The 16,569-nt window shown below is 46.6% G+C and overlaps 1 protein-coding gene across 2 annotated transcripts; it reads left to right on the top strand.

Annotated features, from left to right (window-relative positions):
• ttc21b (tetratricopeptide repeat domain 21B) lies at positions 1-16,464 on the top strand. Of its 2 annotated transcripts, XM_035522042.2 has the most exons (29): positions 1-197; positions 532-661; positions 1,176-1,286; positions 1,478-1,644; positions 2,105-2,227; positions 2,596-2,753; positions 3,723-3,807; positions 3,902-4,000; positions 4,541-4,733; positions 5,271-5,368; positions 6,357-6,557; positions 7,009-7,138; positions 7,267-7,424; positions 7,812-8,036; positions 8,154-8,392; positions 10,197-10,269; positions 10,556-10,666; positions 11,188-11,326; positions 11,521-11,627; positions 11,904-12,092; positions 12,447-12,557; positions 12,643-12,724; positions 12,896-13,046; positions 14,009-14,170; positions 14,520-14,715; positions 15,318-15,542; positions 15,844-15,964; positions 16,048-16,115; positions 16,243-16,464. In XM_035522042.2, the coding sequence occupies exons 1-29, from the start codon at positions 165-167 to the stop codon at positions 16,318-16,320; spliced, it is 3,963 nt and encodes a 1,320-aa protein (XP_035377935.1). In that variant the 5' UTR covers positions 1-164; the 3' UTR covers positions 16,321-16,464. The 2 variants fall into 2 exon arrangements, 1 of the variants encoding a protein (XP_035377935.1); XR_014123451.1 differs by lacking the exon at positions 16,243-16,464 and having other exon boundaries at positions 15,765-15,964.
• The last annotated feature ends 105 nt before the right edge of the window (positions 16,465-16,569 follow it).

Below are 16,569 nucleotides of genomic sequence, written 5' to 3'. Positions count from 1 at the left end.
CTAGGCAAAAATGGCGGTCGTTGTTTGGTTACCAGGACGCCCAGCATGATCACCGAGATGGCGAAACATAAGTAGAACCTAAGTAAACACTGCTTACTGTCTAAGGGTGATGCGTTAAATCACTGCCAGCAATCGAGCTAGGCGAAACGTTCAAATACACGGAAATGACTGACGTTCAGGACGAAGAGTTAACACTGGTGAGTTTATCGCTTCTGTATTAATAACCCGTTCAGTCTAGTGTAAAGCCCACTAACGTTTCTCTTTCTTTAGTGGAATACAATGTATCAGTTGCGGATTCTTAGGACTAATCATTTATTTCATGTAGGACTCGTAGGCACGTAATTGTGTAGCCTTTGTTTAGTTGTAAAGATACACAGTGAGGAAGCCTAACCCAGGTACCCGAACATTGCTATATCATTTCTATTATTGTTTGTCTCAGTGTAACATTAGAAACGATACACGATGTACCTGTACCTTACTAAGGCTGACCAGAGAGCGTAAACCGAACCTCTAATGTCTTCACATTTGCAGGCCCTGATTACATATTACTGCCAGGAGAAGTTTTACAATCATGTCTTGAACGTCTCAAGTGAAGCCCAGCGCAAATTCAGCAATGAACCGATCTTCACATTCTTCCATGCATACGGTCTCCTGGCGCAGGGTAAATATAAAGGCGATATAAACAGAGCTGTGCTCCTCACGTTAGTGGAGACTCAGTACAGGGTATAAAAACAGTGACATGGAAACCATTTCGAAGATGTTTTACTCTAAATCAGCAGGTGGAGAAGAATTACATCAAACGACACATTATCGTGTTTAATAGGTCAGAAGGGCTTGTTAAGGTTTGAAAATTGCATCCGTTTTGTCTCCGTATTGACTAAAACTTTATGCTGCTAATGAATAAAGATATCTGGATTGTACACAAATCTTTCGACACATTATCGTGTTTAATAGGTCAGAAGGGCTTGTTAAGGTTTGAAAATTGCATCCGTTTTGTCTCCGTATTGACTAAAACTTTATGCTGCTAATAAATAAAGATATCTGGATTGTACACAAATCTTTGTTTGTCTATTTTATAATCTGTACATTATTTATGTGTACTACATGACTAATCGATTACAACTGGCAGCGCTGTGCGTGTAGATACTAAAGTCTTCTTCTGCGTCTCATCTTAGACCGTGTGCAGGAGGCCATCGAAGAGCTGGAGCAGTTGAAAAGTAAGAGAGATGTATCTTTGTGTACACTGATGGCTCTGGTCTACGCCCAGAAGAAAAGACCTAACCCAGGTATGCAGTGTGTGCACTGCAGTTACACCATCATTAACCTTATATGAGATATATTTTAAGGTGTTCCATTTTTGGAACAAGTAGTACCTATGCGTTTCTCCTAATTTTTCACCAGTCATTTTTCTTTGGAGAAGATTGCTTATATTTGGGTATAAATGCCTACATAATCTGTCAACGTATGCTGACCTCAGACAGAGACACCATCCAGGAGCTAGATGCCAAAGTTAAGGAGGATCGTAAGGGTGCTAGCCCAAAGGCCCTGTACCATGCCGGGGTGTTTCTCTGGCTCCTGGGCCGTAATGACAAGGCCAGGGATTATGTGGACAGGATGATCAAACTCTCTAGTGGCTCCTCAGAGGTAACGTTCATATAAATTAATTAACTTAAATCCTTGCAATAATAATTTAAGAATATCAGTTTAATTAATTGATTTAAAAGTATTTTATCGCAAAACACAAAATATTCTTTATTAATTTATTAATATCAAATTAATACATTAAAAGAAGATTATCACAAAAAAAGGATTATAACACTTAATGTAACTATAAAAATATTGTTTATTAGTGCACAGGCCATTGTGTAGTCAGGTGTCACTGATACAACAGTTTAAGATATGTTGTTGCTGGATTTTTCACAGAGCCTTTTAATTTTCCAAACTAAGCTTATTGAGAATAAGATTTATGATGAGCAAGAATTACTATATTAAATCAAACATAATTTTCTCTTAATTTCTATATGATGCGACGTTCTATTCAGGAATGTTGCTGTTTGTCCGACTTTGGCTTTTCTGTTACTGGGGCCCATTGTGTGTTTTTCAGGGGATCACGCTGAAAGGGTGGATAGATCTGACCTCTGGTAAAGATGCCTATGCCAGGAAATCTGGGAAATACTTTGATGAGGCCCTGAAGGAGAAAATCAGTATTTTTGCTCTGATGGGAAAGGTAGTATCAGTACAAATGTCTTATTCAATTCAATTCAATTCAATTTTATTCTAGTATAAAATTATAATTTGCTCATATTAAAATTAAAAATTTAATTATGACCTGAATATCTGTATATTTATACACTCTGTAGCATTACAGCATACAAAAATGTATGTACAAAAATGTTTAAAATGTACAGTAAGTCCCTCAAGTATCTAGTCTTGTGAATGTCAAATATCAAAAAAATAAAGCACAATGACTGACACACGTCACCACTTTGAGTGACGTGTGTCAGTCATTGTGCTTTATTTTTTTAAATATTTGGTCTAGCCATAGCTGAAGTCCAGTAGAATCTTAGCTGTCTGACTACATCTCCCTGTTTCTAGGTGCAGTATTACGAGTTCCGTCAGAATTACTCTGGAGCTTTAGAGACAGTAAACCAGGTCGTTGTCAGTTACCCATCCTTCATCCCTGCTCTGGTGAAGAAGATGAAGCTCTTGCTGAGTTTACAGGACTGGGAACAGGCAGTGGATGCTGCTCAGAGGTATCACTTCTTCCACAGTTGTGTCTGCCTCTGATCTCCGATCAGCTGCGCCATTTGCACAAGCTTTTATTTGAACATCTTTGTTCTGTCATCATCAGTTTAAAGTTAGTGAGCCAGATTTGTGTTCCTGATTTTTAAACACGCTAAACACACGGCTACAGGAAAGTCACTAGACCAGGGTGAGTCAGGCTGTGTTCAAGTGTAAATGGAACTCAAATGTGATGCCACAGATCCATGCTAAGAGACTGGGCCATTGTTCACCCGCCTTTTGGATGAGGGCCAGTGGCGGGCAGAATCAAAAGGCCCTTTGAGGCTGAGGGCTAAAGCCACACACATCCCAGCGTGCACTGCTGTAGGGTGTGTGTGTGTGTGTGTGTGTGTGTGTGTGTGAGAGAGAGACACAGAGAGAGGAGAAAGACCATTGACTCTGTGGGAGCTGGTTTAGGATTTGGTAGTGCCACTGTGGTCCTGCTGGGACCACACACACACACACACACACACACACACACACACACACACACACACACACCCACCCACCTTTGAACTCCTATGAGAATCATCTTCTGAATGGAGCCTTCTTGGCTGGTTGTACTCTTTGGTTTTGGTGTGCATCGTGAATTGCATAGAAAGATCTTTGAGCCACTTTTATGTGAAGGAATTCACATAAAACAGCCACCCAGCAGAAACACCAAATATTAAGTTGTACAGATGGCTTTTTTTCACATACATCTCAATGTCTTATAAGTGTTCCTGGAAAAAATAAGATACAAACTGCTTCATGAATATAGTTATGTAGAAGGATATTTACTCTAGTGGTTTAGCTTTTCAGTGGGGCAGCAGTGGTTTTCTATCCCACACCCCCACATGTATATGTCACAGATAAACAGCGGTGCTTGTGGGCAAGTATCCTGCCATGTGTATGTGCTCGGGATGCATTTTTCATTTAGTCTTCACTCGCTCTCCTGCCAGGCTTCTTCAGAGAGACAAAACCAATCTGGAGGCACTGCGAATGCTGGGGCTGCACTCTCTCTGCAGAGAGGGTGACATCGAGGAGGTTCAACCCCTTCTCTTACACCTGAAATCCACACTGTTCTTCAGCCATTTCGACAAAGTGACGCTAAATTGACCGAGTGTGCTCTCATCCACAGTCAGTGAAGCAACTATTGAACCTGATCAGCAACCTGGACCACCAAGAGCCCAACAACCCTGAGCTCCTGTATGGAATGTCATTGGCTTTCACTCGAGTGGTAAGGTTCAAATGCAAACAATTGGCCGCTAGCAACTGACCAAATTACACCCTCTGTAATGATTTACCTAAAAAGTCCTGCTTTAAAGATGAACAGTCAGGATTTTAACACCAGATTTCGGCTACAGCGTTTGACCAAGGAGCTAAATCAAAGGTCCTCAACTCAAAGCCAGAACCTGGGTTCTGTGAGCACTGGTAGTTAATTTAAGTTCTAAACCACACCTTTTGAGGTCCAAGTACTACAGATTTTCCACCCTGTATGTACCTAAAATTCAGAAGTGACAGTAAAGTAGTGAATCGGTTACTGTAACTGCACAGTTAGCTTCTGATTACAGTCCCAGACTGGGAATCGGATAAGAAGTCTGGAATTGAACACCTCTGACCTAAATGATGAAGGCTAAGTGCAACGAAGCACGGCTTCTAGGCTGTCTGCCTGGAAGAGCTTGCGTTTTCCGCTCAGGAGGTTCTAATAGCCTTCCTACAGTCCCGTCACTCGGCGTGCGTGCCGGCCTCCTGTTGACGAACACCCCCCTGCTTTCAGTGTGGCAGGGTGGAGAAGGTACTGCAGCACACCTATGCGCTGGTGGAGCAGGCGTTCTCGCAGGCGCCGGGCCGCGCGGAGACGGCCACTGAGCTGGGCTACCTGCTGTGCCTGCTGGGCAGGACGAAGGAGGCCGCAAAGTGGTACAAAACTGCCATGACGCTGGACGAGAGCAGCGTCTCAGCTCTGATAGGTGAGAATGCTTCCGTGACGCTGCGAAGGCAAGAGGAGGGATGTGGTGGGCGGAGTTTCATAATGGTGGCGGGATGGAGTTGTTTTTTCAGTCCTGGCCTGAGGGGCTTCCTTTTAGATATGCATATCAACATCATTCATTGTGTGAGTTAGACAGTTCTGGATTCTGAGATGATTTAAAAAGAATAAGAATGATGAAGATAAAAATGATGCCCAACGAAAGCTCACGTTTAGATTTAAGATGAGTTGATCTCTGCTTTTGTGTGTAAGCAACCCAAGGAACCCCCCTCCCCAAGAAACCTAAGATTCCAGACGTATGCCTTCACTCAGCTTGGCTTGGCTGTGCTGTATTTTGGAACTTAACCTGAGAGTGCTTGTAATAACTCTACATGCCATTCCGGACACAGGCGTGAACGAGACTTACCTGCCACTTGGCCCCCGGGCAGGCGTTCAGTTCCTTGCTGCAACAGTGCATGTTCCTCAATTCGTCCAGCGTGTGTGGCTTCCCCTGTGGGCTAAAGACGCTCGTCTCCTGCAGGCATCATCCGGTGCCAGCTGAGCGAGGGTCACCTGCAAGGAGCCGAGCAGCAGCTGGAGTTCCTCACTGAGATCCAGCAGTCCATCGGCAAGTCAGCGGTGAGACTGCAGACACCACATCAACCCACATCGCACCACCAACGATTTCTGCTCTCTTGAGACGTGCCGTTTGCAGAGTGTTGTGGCTGGAGCATGTCATCTGTCTCAGCTAATCACAGGCTCAGGTCTTGCCAAGACTCATGCCAGGACGTAGATGCTTTGGTCAGTCAGTGCTTATAAACCTTAAATTCTCAGAAAAGTTGAAGGTTTCTTCAGGTATTACTTGGTAGTAGAACTGAGGAAGCCCTTTAGATGGATAGATGAACCGACTGAGCAGACAGAGGATCAGTCAGTCAGTCACACAGAGTTCATGTATAACAGACAAACCTATAATTACACATATAATTAGAGAGAAGGCTTATTATACACATCCAGTCACGTTGACTAGACATGGGTCATTAGACGAGCCGATGACCTGGACGACTGCTGACCTTCCCAGACATTCCTCAAATGTTATTCTTTCCTGTGTGTCATCTTCTTTATGGCCAGGATATCTCGGTGTAGCTTAAAAGTCCGGCAGTGCCTCATTTGGATAAACAATTCTGCCGTTCCCTGCTGAATCCTCTGTAACTCATTCAGAGACAGCAGTGGCCCTTTGCCACAGGCACTCGCGTTTTGTTTATACAGATTCGTCAGCTGTGCGAACTTCATCTCAATGATGTCAGTCGGGCACGGCGTGTGCTCAGCTGCACTGAGCGCACAGTGTAAGCACAGAGTAATGGAAATGTCCTGTTACCAAGGAAGCGTCCGATTCCTATCAGCTGCGACGCAACCTGGCCGCCGGGTGTTAAGACCCGCTCGAGTGCTCTCGGTTTGGTGAGCGCAATCTCGTGATCCACAGCGTGGCGCGTGACCCTGTGTAACTCCGTCTGCTCCTGCACTCGGTGCTCTTTAACGGACCACTGTTTCTCCCTCTCACAAACTTGACCGTCTGTGTGTGTGTGTGTGTGTGTGTGTGTGTGTGTGTGTGTGTGTGTGTACGTTTAAGGAGCTGATGTATTTGCGGGCATTGCTGGCCGCTAAGAAACAGAAGTCCCAGGATGAGGTGACCAGTCTGCTGAACGACACAGTGGAAACACACTTCTCTACCCTCCGTGGTCTGCCGCTCAGCGTGGAGTACTACGAGAAGCTCAACCCCGACTTCTTGCTGGAAATCGCCAAGGAGTACCTGGCAATCTGTCCTGCCAAGGTGTTTGTTTTAAGAAAAACAAGACTGTTCTGTTAAGTGACAGTTTTATGGATACGATCATGTAGATATGTGTATGTTGGTTCCTTTCCTTGTAAGTTAAACCCCTAAATGGGAGCTCATGTGCCAGATATCAACATAAATGAATATTCAATATGAAAAGTGTCCACTAGCAAATGGTCCCTTAACATTCTCACGTTTCAGAAACCAATGCTAATAGGTTTCAGCTAGAGTGAGTCTATGCCTAGTAATAACTGACAGTGAGTAGCATCATACTTTCATACTGTGCAGTATTCATGCAGGGTTCACTGGCTACACCTCCGACAGCAAAACATTCACCTCACACCAGATCACACTGAAGCAGTCCATGTCTTTTTTAGCACTCGGTAGCTCTACTGGATCTTTGTGGCTGTTTTCATTTCTACCTGCTGGGTGTCTTGTCCCCCACCCTCAGCCAGTGACCCAGGGCCAGGCTCCTGCACCTCAGCTGCAGCACTGCGCCTCTGTGCTGGACACCGTGGTCAAGATCGCCCCTGGACTCCATCAGGCTGTGTTTCTGATGGCCAAAGTCAGGTTTCTGTCAGGTGACCGTTTCATATGAACAGGACGTTTCCAAAACAGTCGCGAAGGTGCTCCAGAAATACCCTACCTCTGGTTAATTTTTTGTTGTGGACCTGTTTTGTGGATATTGTGTATGTCTGCACCCTCTCAGGTGACATAGAGGCAGCTCAGAGCAGTCTGCAGCACTGTTTGGACCAGAAGCCGTCCTTCGCTGATGCCCACCTGCTCATGGCCCAGATCCATCTCCTTCAGGGCAACATCAGACTCTCCACCCAGTCTCTGGAACTGTGCCTGAGCCACAACTTTGAGGTGAGCACCTCTGGAAGGGCATGTTTCATGTGCAGTAGCAAACATGGGCACTTTTTATGTGAAAACATGTCTGCTTTTCAGCATGGCCAGAGTTTTCCCGATGTTGTTTTCAGGACACTGGATTATATGGATACGCTTCCTCATATTATCTCAATGACACTTGTCCGTTCTTTTAGGAAAAGTGATTAAAATAACTGATTGCAGTAGACGCGTGCTTGAGCCCTCCTTTCAGTTCCTCCCAATGTGGTTGGTTCTCACAGATGGCTCATGATCCTGCTCACTCTCTCACCGTCTGTCTGTGTGTGTCTCTCTCTCTCTCTCTCTCTCTCTCTCTCTCTCTCTCTCTCTCTTTCTGTGTGTGTGTGTGTGTGTGTGTGTGCTGGTCAGGTGAGGGAGCACCCTCTGTACCACCTGATTAAAGCGCAAGTTCAGAGGAAGACAGGCGAGCTCCGGGAGGCCATCCAGACCCTGCAGCTGGCCATGAGCCTGCCTGGCGTGCGGAGGGCCGGCTCCTCTTCCAAGAGCAAGGCCCGGAAAGGCGAGCTGATCCCGGCGGACTGCGTGTCCGTGTATCTGGAGCTGGCCGAGGCGCTCTGGCTGAACGGAGAGCAGGTGACACTAGCGCACACTCAGAGCTTATCAGTGGAACGTCACGGCCATGTCCAAGCTGTGCCGGTGCTGACCCGATGTTCTTGTGCCCCGGTGGACCCGGAATGGTGGCGGCTGCAGCACGAGGCGGCTAAGGTGATGCAGGACGCCATCAACGAGTTCACGGGCGGCCCCGAGGAGCTCCGCATCACCATTGCTAATGCCGAGCTCGCGCTGCTGAGGGGCGACACCGAGCTTGCACTGAGCATGCTCAGAAATGTCACGCCGGAGCAGCCCTACTACGTGCAGGCCAAAGAGAAAATGGCGGACGTCTACCTGAACCACAGGAAGGAGAAACGTCTCTATGTCAGCTGCTACAGGTAAGGGCATATATTTCGGAATAGCCATTTTTCCTTTGACGTTCCTAAGTTGCCCTCTTCTGTACCAAGATTGGTGTCATTCCTGGGATCTGTTGGAGCCACTGCTCCAGCTGGGACGGCTTAGACATTGAACTTCTACATTCTCTCTTTCTTCTTTCAACCCCTGGTACTTTTCAGCTTCTCATATTCCTTCCTCGCATTGTTTCCATGACTCTGGATAGCCATATCTCTTACCACCGCTGTCTTCTGCATCCTGCCCGCTATCACTGCATCTGGTCGGTTTGCTACTATTTGTTTATCTGTCTGGATCTGGAAGCTTATTATTCTCCACCACTTTCTGTGGTTCCTCCCATTTGGACTTGGGAGTGTCCACCTCATATGCCTTGTATATGTTCCTGTGTATGATCTCAGTGGTTGGTTGGGTCTCTCAGTGTATACTTTCCCTGCCAGAATCTTGCATTCCGCTACTGGGTGTTGTATTATCCCAGTGGTTCCTTTGCACAGTCGGCATCTTGGGTCTTCTCAGGTGTGATACACCCCTGCTTTGATCAACCTGGTGCTTAGTGCTTTGTCTTGTGCTGTCATGATTAGTGCATCTGTGCTGTCTTTCAGTCCTGCCTTTTCAAGCCTTGGAATGTCTCATGTCAGTCACCTCAGTGGTACATTCCATGGAGGGCCTTATCTTCCCATGGCACCTCCTCTGCTTCCGTGTCCCCCATCTGACTGAGACACTCCCTCATCCACTCATCCTTGGTGGTCTCATTCCTTGGATGTATTCATGGATCGTGCTTCTGAACAGTGGCTCTTCCACTTGATAGGCCCCTTACCCTCTCCTTCCAGCTGACATACAGCCTTTGGATTCTGGATCCTGGGCGGTATGCCCCATGGGGAATGTGGAGTTTTCTGGTCTTAGGCTTTTCTCGTCTTCTAGTCTCCAACATCAGCGGCTTCCGATGCTTCTCTTGGCCAGCTTATTGTGCCTGCCGTGTCTCTGATGACAGGAAAGGCATACATGATCTTTGGTCTTGGACCCATCCAACTGTCTTTTGGATTCCGCTAACGGATTTGGCTGGCCTTCTCATTTCTGCCTCATGGTTCCTGTGTGATTGAAGAACCCCCAGGTATTTGTAGATGTCCTCTAGGTCTGTTAAATGGCCTTATGGTAGTTCAGTTTTCACTGTCCTGATCACATTTCCTTTTTACTATCATCCGACCACACCTCTCCAAAGACATTGCCATGTCCTTGCTAAAGATCCTTGTCAGGTGCATCAGAGAGTCAATGTCCCTTTTCATCTTGGTGGTCTTGATATCAACCATGTACAGGAGGTGACTCATGGCTGATGTTGGTTCTGCTCATGAATGTGTACACGTCTATTCTTATTGATCGTCAGGTTTCAGGTGTATGCATAACAACCTCTCTCCTTGATATATGCCATACATTATGATCTCCTGAGCAAATTGTCTTGGAGTTGGCTTCTAGAGTTGTCCTCCAGTGTTGTCCAGTTCCTCACACACACACACACCCTGCACTTTACCTGTTCCCTCATTATTGATTACGTGCAACTCTCTGCCAATTTGCCTTTTCTTCTCTCTGCATTTTTTCCTTGGTGCTGCGCTAGAAGATCTGAATCTTTCCGTTGCTCGTCTGCGTCTCCGAGTCTCCAGTTGTTCTGCAAGCACATTTTGCCTTTTATTCACTTTTCAGCCAGGTCACCGATGTGAGAATATAGACACTCCAAAAGTACACCCGCACACCCACACACACACACCACATGCACACATTCTAAAAAAATTTCTTTTTCAGGGAATTGGTGGAAAAGATGCCCAGCTCACACACATACCTCCTATTAGGAGATGCCTACATGAACATCCAAGAGGTTGGTATAAAAGTTACATTTCATATAACATATAGAGTTTATTTAACATACAGACTTTTATTTAATTATATTTTTACAGGAAACCAAATATTTGAGTTGAGTGGAGCCCCAATTATGGGAAGGTCTTGACACATTTGCCCCCAGCTATTGTATAAACATTTGCTCTATAGTAAACACAGTGACTCTGTGTTTCTTAAAAGGAATGGCTCCATTAGGAATGTTTTGTCTCAAAACCAAGCCCCTTTTTCACTGTGTCTGAGCACATGAGCTTCTGACTTTCTCGCAGCCCGAGATGGCCATTGAGGTTTACGAGCAAGCTTTGAAGAAGAACCCTAAAGATGGCACCGTGGCAAGCAAAATCGGCAAGGCTCTTGTCAAGACCCACAACTACGCTAAGGCAAGCTCTGCAGGAGAGCGCTTTCATCACACCCTTCGCCAGAACATCCTGTTCTGGAGTGTGTACACAAACTGCACTCATCGAAGGTGTCGAGCAGATAGTTAGCCTTCTGCTTATTCCCAGTGGGAATATAATTAGTATGGTCAATAACTCTTCCTATGCATTGCCTGTGCCTTTGCACAGAGAGGTGTAAACTAAAACCTTGGCACGCAATGAAGAAGGGCCGAGGTGGTCCATGTTCATTGTGTTATCAAATAACCTTCACATGCAAGTAGCATGACCCACTATCAGTAGTCCTAGAACACTTTATCGGAACATTGGGAGTAATCCAGCATGTGGGAGGGCACACATCACGTTGAATTCAATTGGAAAATAAAGAAAAAAGCCAGCCTTTTCAGGAAGCAAGACGTTGACTTTGGCACCTGTCTGATGCAATGTCTGTTGCAATGAGAACGTGCAGAGAGCTCTGGCACTCTAAAATCTTTTCTCTCTTTCCCTCTCTCTCTCTCTCCTGTCCTCAGGCCATAAACTACTACGAGGCTGCCCTGAGGAGCGGCCAGCAGAGCTTCCTGCGCTACGACCTGGCCGAGCTCCTCATGAAGCTGAGGCAGTACGAGAGTTGCAGAGGGGTCCTGCTGGATGCGCTGGAGCACGACCCCGGTGAGAGCCAGGCCTGGCCCTCAGAGCCGAGGCACAGTAGCCCTGTAAGGAACTGCTTATTGTTGTAGCGTCCGTCCAGGCCGGTGTTAGGATCTGTGGTTTTTTTCCGTGTGTGGGGGGGGGTGGGTGTTTGGATGTTTCCTCTTGTCTTTGCTGGGAGTTCTTATCTGTTAGCGCTTCTCTGTGTGTTTTAGTGAATGAACTGCCCTGGCTGATGGAGGACTGCCGCTACCTTGTGCTGCTGGCCAGGGTTCAGAGCAAAGTGGATAAAGACGATGAGGCCTTGCTTTCCTTACACCGCGTGAGTCTCCTGGCTTCCATCCATCTCCAAATGTTTGGACTCAAAGGAGTCAGAATTTACTTGGCTGGTGTGACCACTCACGCAGACCGAAATCGCTGCTGCTGGATTCATGCACCGTGGACACATCGGAAAGCACGAGCAAGATTTTGATTCGGCTCATTTCACTTTTTATACTGGATTCCCCGGAAGATCCTCCGTGTGCCTTGTGAGTTGGTTCGTAGCCAGCTGAAGCATGTCTGTGTCTGTGTGTGTGTGTGTGTGCGTGTGCGTCTCCAGGCGAGAGACGTCCAGGCGAAGGTGCTGAAACGCGTCCAGCTGGAGCAGCCCGACGCCGTGCCTGCCCAGAAGCAGCTCGCCGCCGACATCTGCGCCGAGATCGCCAAGCACTGCAGCAGGCAGCATGGCTACGAGCGTGCCGTCAAGTTCTACAAAGAGGCGCTTGTGTACAGCGAGAGTGATGGCAAGGTGGGCGTGGCAGGATCAGGGCCACCGGATGTGGCCCAAGCCCCGCCCTTAACCTGGTCCTTCTGGGGAACAATTTTATTATCAGTTAACATAAATGGATTTAAAGATTTAAACTGACTGCTCCATTTAACATGTTGTCGTTATCCTGTTCTATTTATGAATGGATTACTATTATTAATTAATGCATGTTTATAGCTACATATTAATGTGTGCTTATTTTTTCCTCTCACAGTTTAGTTTGGTAAGATCGAAAAAAAAAAAAGATTTTGGGAAGATATTTTTGTGTAAAGACCTTGAGATGCTTCTCTAAACAAAGCTTCGCTAAGCTTTATGCCAAACCTGGTTTCAAACCAGGTGATGCTGGAGCTGGCCCAGCTGTATCTGACTCTGGACGACGCAGAAGCCTGTCAGCATCAGTGCGGCGTCCTCCTGAAGAACGACCCCGTCAACGAGGCTGCTACGCTGGTGAGCACCCGTGCCGCACGCTTCCCCTTCTGCTCGACACGTTTCTCCCTCACGCCTCGACGCCTCTGTCGCTCTCTGCCTGCAGATGATGGCTGACCTGATGTTCAGGAAGCAGGACTACGAGCAGGCCGTCGTCCACTTCCAGCAGCTGCTGGAGAGGAAGCCAGGTGTCTCCTCACAACAGCCATCCCTCACCAGCCTATCACTGCAGCCGCCCGGTTCCCCATCTGAGCTATGGCGATGAGGGCGTGCGTAGGGAGAGCTGAGAGCTTAGCATAAACACGGAGCCCTGGGCTGGTTTGTGGTGGCTCTCCGCTAACGTCCTTCTCGTCTCCCAGACAACTACCCGACGCTGTCGCGGCTCATTGACCTGCTGCGCAGAGCAGGCAAACTGGAGGAGGTGCCCAAGTTCCTGGAGATGGCTGAGAAACACTCGCCCAGGGCCAAGTTTGAGCCAGGATACAATTACTGCAAGGGCCTTTACCTGTGGTAAGAGTAGAATTCATCGAGGCAGATCAGTGTTCACTCACAACAGCACTATGCTCTGAGCTACTGGCACAGCTCCTGCGGTTGAGGTCGTTTTGCTTTTCACCCATTTTAATTACCTTGGTTGGCTAGCTGAAGTCTTTTTCAGTGTACCGTAGGAGTTCCACCAGTCTGGAAGCCTGATGGTTGCACAAGCTTCTTCGGAGTTCTGCTGCCATCATTTTCAAGCCATTGGCCACAGTGCATGGGGAAATAATGTGTTCTTGGAGAACAGCCCTGTTCTCTTTTCTCACCATAATAGGAGGAAAGAGAATGACCTTTCCTCTGTGGTTGCTCCTTCTGATAATGTGGGCCGGGCGATCGCTAGAAATCCTGCCACAAGTAGCATTTCCGCACAGTCTAAAAGTGTCGCCTTCTCTTTGTATTTGTATGGCTCTGTCACTCCAAAATACACGTAGGAGTATTTGAGCTGCTACAGATACTCGGGAGTTATTCAGAGCATTCTTTAGCTGTAGCACAAGGTCGCGGCCACGCTGGGCCTCAACCGGGGGGTCTTCCAGGTGGAAATGTGGACTCTGACTACTACAACACAGGGCTAGCTTCCTGAGACGACAGCCAGAGCACACACGCAAGAGACGTCTCGGGTGCACTGCCCTCGCTTTTCACAGGCTGACTGTCCCTGTCACGGTACCACTAACAGAGAAGCCCACCGCATGCACGCGGAGCCTTCAAGTTGCTCGCAAGGCACCCAGTTATCAGCATCGTGCTGAAACTGCAAATGGAGAAACACAAGAGCATGAATGATCCCATTGTTCATGGTATCACAATGTTCCTTCCCCGATATTATTGTCACATAAGTTAAAACAGTCCATCAAGCCTTTATTGCTTATGATTTAACGCTTCAAAGAGTGAACTTCGGAAATTTACAAGAGAAATGGCTGCACTCCTCCTTGTGTCTGTCGCAGGTACACCGGGGAGCCTAATGAAGGTTTACGGCACTTCAATAAGGCTCGTAAGGATGACGACTGGGGTCAGAATGCAGTGTATAACATGATTGAGATTTGCCTGAACCCAGACAATGAGACATTGGGGGGAGAGGTGTTTGAGAACCTGGATGGAGACATGGGGTAAGTTCCTAAGCAGAAAGGACAGCCCAGGATTACAACATGAGACAAGCATAGCACAGTGAGCACTGCCTTAACAACTGTGTGAATAAGGAGTAGTGAAGCATGGTTTGCATTACAAAGCACGGCATTGCTCAACCCATTTACGCTGCAGCAGTGCTTTGGCGATCAAACAAAAAATGTTTGCCTTGCTCAGCAAGTTTGTGAGCCCGAGGGGGATCATAAATGATGTTAAAAATGGAAAATAGATGCGCAAAAACACACAGGCAGGCTCCTCGTACTACGCTTAATCATTGTTTTATAGTGAACCAATAAAGCATTAAGTCCCGGGTTTTCTCATTGGCCCTGTGAGGAACTCCACGGAGAAGCAGGAGTCTGAGCAGCTGGCGGTACGGACGGCCGAGAAGCTCCTGAAGGAGCTGAAGCCCCAGACGCCACAGGGCCACGTGCAGCTGCGAGTCCTGGAGCACTACTGCTACCTGGCCACCAAGCAGAAAGCCAGCGTGGAGAAAGCCCTCGCCGCCTTCACTGACATCGCAAACAATGAGGTGTGTAAAACACACACCCGCCCGCCCACACCTTTGGGCAGACGCCTTTGTACATAGAACTCTTAGTGCAAACACAGAAGTGTTACATGTTCTGTGGTTTGTAATACTTTTCTTTTGAGTTCTCTTTAAACAGGGCACCTTTTTAAACAAGAGGCTATAATAGTTTGGATTGTTTAAAAAACCTGTTGAAATATTTAAGTGAAATGTTGGTTTTACATTAAGAACTAATTGAAATAATACAAGCCAATTAGCTACACATGTTGTATTCTTGCTAGGCTTGGCAGCAGCATATTTAAGCAGCTCTGAATAAGACAACAAGGACTATTCATATTTCAGATGTATTTTACCCCTTTCTTAGCCCTTTACATTTGTTGAACTTACTTTGACAGGTGTTTTCATGTTGGAAATGGTGTGCTTAGTTTATTTTTGATTAATTAAAACACACAAGTCAAATAGTTTTTCCATTCAACAGAAATAATTCCGCAGCGGATTTACGGTCTCATATTTTTGAGCCGATATCTGATTTCTCTTGAAGGCCGCGTCTTAGCAGAACGTTTCCACTGCCTTAAGACCGACTCCGGTCGTGTTCTCCTGCTCCACAGAAAGATCATGTTCCAGCTCTGCTGGCCATGGCCACGGCCTACATGATCATGAAACAGACGCCACGGGCCAGGAACCAACTCAAGCGCATTGCCAAGATGAACTGGAACATCATCGATGCGGACGAGTTCGAGAAGAGCTGGCTCCTCCTGGCCGACATCTACATCCAGTCGGGCAAATACGACATGGCGGGGGAACTCCTAAAGCGCTGTCTACGCCACAACAAGGTTGGTCTCGCCTCAGAGAAAACGCTTGGAAAGCGATTGGGCTTTTCTCAGCACGGACCAGCAGGGTCCTCTCCTGGCACTGTGTACTTCAGACGTTTTTCTTGTGGAGAAATGGTTCTGCTTGGTTTTACACCTATCTTTTAGTGTCGATCTCTGACTTTAAAAATGTAATTGTCTTTTTAATCAGACATTGGACACATGAATTGTTTCATGTGGTTTCAGAACTGCAACTGTGGACTCGGTGGACAACAACATCACAAGACTTTGATTCTAGCATGTGTCTGTTATTATTTTTTTTTAGTCTTGCTGCAAGGCATATGAATACATGGGTTACATCATGGAGAAGGAGCAGTCATTCAGGGATGCTGCTATGAACTATGAACTGGCCTGGAAATATGGCAGCCAAGCCAGCCCCACCGTTGGTATGCTGCTTGCTAGCACCGTTTCCATTCTTCCTGATGTTAAATTGCCTTGGACTTCATTGACGTCACAGTATTTGTTACAGGGTACAAGCTTGCATTCAACTACCTGAAGGCAAAGAGATACGTGAATGCTATAGACGTTTGTCACAAAGTAAGTCAAATGATCGTTTGGTTCTTGTTCTTCTGGACTTCCTCTGAATCAGGAATCAAGCTCAATCAAGATTTGAATTACTGTTTGAAATAAACCAAATCCTGACTAGGGAATTTCCTTCCTTCAGGTTCTGGATGCACACCCAAACTACCCAAGAATAAGAAAAGACATCTTGGACAAAGCAAGAGCAGCTCTGAGATCATAAAATAGTGTGTGTGTGTGTGTGTATATGTGCTTATGCATTTGTTCAATTTTGAGGAAGGTACGTGTTAAGAGTAACCCGCTTTTGAGTAACTTTGTTTTAATATTTTGGTTTGACAGCCATTTCACAATTAAACCTTGAAAACAAGTCTGAATTTTCGATGACTCAATAAATAACCTGTCTCGAAAGATAATTGTATATTTTAAAATACGATGACCGTAACGTTACGTCTGTTCTGTGAACAAGACTGGG

This window comes from Electrophorus electricus, chromosome 4 (genome assembly GCF_041902795.1).
Source record: "Electrophorus electricus isolate QZ-2024a chromosome 4, ASM4190279v1, whole genome shotgun sequence".
NCBI classification, from domain to species: Eukaryota; Metazoa; Chordata; class Actinopteri; order Gymnotiformes; family Gymnotidae; genus Electrophorus; species Electrophorus electricus.
Note: the sequence above shows the minus strand (reverse complement) of the source record. Positions and strands in the feature narration are given on the sequence as shown.